This window comes from Octopus bimaculoides, unplaced genomic scaffold (assembly GCF_001194135.2).
Source record: "Octopus bimaculoides isolate UCB-OBI-ISO-001 unplaced genomic scaffold, ASM119413v2 Scaffold_11897, whole genome shotgun sequence".
Lineage (NCBI taxonomy): Eukaryota > Metazoa > Mollusca > Cephalopoda > Octopoda > Octopodidae > Octopus > Octopus bimaculoides.
Window position 1 is genome coordinate 24528 of NW_026370174.1, and position 2152 is coordinate 26679.

At 42.8% G+C, this 2152-nt stretch overlaps 1 protein-coding gene across 1 annotated transcript in view; it reads left to right on the forward strand.

Moving 5' to 3' along the window:
• Positions 1 to 1009: 1009 nt before the first annotated feature.
• LOC128251457 (uncharacterized) overlaps positions 1010 to 2152 on the forward strand; it is a 1984-nt gene continuing 841 nt past the window's right edge. Inside the window, exon 1 of the mRNA XM_052978295.1 lies at positions 1010 to 1538. Coding sequence (XP_052834255.1) covers positions 1010 to 1538 — 529 coding nt within the window. The remainder of the gene's footprint in view (positions 1539 to 2152) is intronic.

A 2152-nucleotide genomic window follows, 5' to 3' on the forward strand; every position in this document is an offset into this window, starting at 1 on the left:
ATCCATCTCCTGGTTATACGATGGGCTTATTTCAGTTTTCAGCAACCAGATCCACTCACAGGGTTTTAATCAGCCCCATGCTGTAGTAGGAGTCATTTGTCCAAGGTGCCACGCTCTGAGACTGAACCTGGAACCAAGTGGTTGGGAAGCAAGCTTCTTACCACATGGTCACGCCTCTCCATGTGCTCTCTATTTCTGAAACACTCATTCTGTCGCGTTCTATTGCAGTGCTCGGTGCCAATATGTGAAGACGGCGCAACAAGATGCACTGCGGCTGAGTCAGGCTATAGGCGAGAGGGATGTGGTCGGAGAAGTAGGTGGGAGTCCGGATGTAGGTGCTGTGTCAGCAGGATTGGCTGTAGGGGGAGGAGACAGAGAGAGAGAGGAGGAGTTGGTGGTGGAGGAGAAGGAAAGAAAAGGAAGATTGAAGGTAGAGGGTGAGGGAGTGGGGCGAGAGGAAGGTATGAGAAAGTTGCAGAAGCAGGAGGTGGAGGAGGAGGAGGAAGATAAGGATGGGGAGAAGGAGAAGGATGTGAAGAAGTTGGGGAAAGAGGAGAATAATAAGAGGGAGTGGGAGGGAGAGGAAGGAAGAAGAAGGAAGTTGAAGGGGGAAGCGGTGAATAGGAAGAAGTTGGAGGTGGAGGGAGAGAGCATGATACTGAAGGAGGAGGATGAGGAGGAAGAGGATAAAAATAAGAGGAGATCAAGAGAGGGGAAGGTAGAGGAGAAGAAAAATTGGAGGTGTTTGAAGGATGAGAAGGAGGTGAAAGGCAGTAAGAAGTGGGAGGTTGTAGAAGGAGAAGTAGGAGGAAAGGGAGAAGAAGGAGAAAGTGTTAGTAGAAGTGGGAGGGGGAAGGAAGTGAAAGATTTTGTTTGGAAGGAAAGGAGAGAAAGCAGATCGACAGGAAAAGAAGGAAATTGTGGGACGAATGAGCGAAACTGGAAGAAAAAATTGACAGAGAATGAAAGAGGGGAACTGAATGAAGGTTTGGGGAAGAAGTCACGAAAAATGAATAAGGATGGAATGAGAAAAGAGGAAGAGAAAGCAAAATTGACCGAGTTTGAAGGAGAAAATAGGATGAAGGAGTCTGTTGTGAAAGAAAGTTTGACTGAGAATGAGAGGAGAGGATTGAATGAAGATTTAGGGAAGGAGTCAAGAAAAATGAATAAGGATGGAATGAGAAAAGAGGAAGAGAAAGCAAAATTGACTGAGTTTGAAGGAGAAAATAGGATGAAGGAGTCTGTTGTGAAAGAAAGTTTGACTGAGAATGAGAGGAGAGGATTGAATGAAGGTTTAGGGAAGAAGATGAAAGAAATGAATGAGGAAGTAGTGAGAAAGAAGGATGTGAAGGAGAGTTTGATAAAGTCTGAAGGAGGAAATGGGACGATGAAGGAAAAGGAGAAAGAAAATTTGAGTGAAAGAGATAGGAAAATGTTCGGAGAAGTTTCAGCAGAAGGAAATAGAAGAAAGAGTGAAGAAGGAATGAAGAAGGAGAGATTGACAGAGCGTGTGATGCAAAGCAGAGGGAAAGAGCAAGGTATGAATGAAAATTTGAATGAAAAAGATGGGAAGGAAGGAGGGAGGAAAGAAAGAGAGCAAAAACGGTTGAAAGAAGAAGAGACAAAGAAACTGAAAGAGATTGAAGGAGAAAAGAAGATGAAGAAACAAGATGGAGAACTTTTGAATGAAAAAGATCAGAAAATATTACAAGATATTTCAGGAAGGAAAACTAGAAGAATGAGTGGGGAAGAAGGAATAAAGAGATTGACAGCAGAAGGGACAAAGGGAATGAAAGTAATTGAAGGAGAGAGCAAGATGAATGGGCAAGGTAGGAAAGAAAATTCAAATGAAAATGATAGTAAGAAGATAAGACTGGCTTTAGGGAGTGAAATTAAGGGAACGAGTGAAGAAGGGGATGAAAAAGGAGAAGGGGACAAGAGGCTGAAAGAGACTGAAAGAAAAAGCAATGAGTTGAGTGGAAGTTTAGGGAATAAGTCAAGAAAAATGAGTAAAGAAGGATTGAGGAGAGAAGAGAACGAGAGATTGATAGAAGATGAAGGAGAAAAGAAGGAAAAGGTGCACGAAGGAAAAGAAAATTTGAATGAAAAAGATAGGAAAATGGTGGGAGGAGTTTCAGGGAAGGAAACTAGA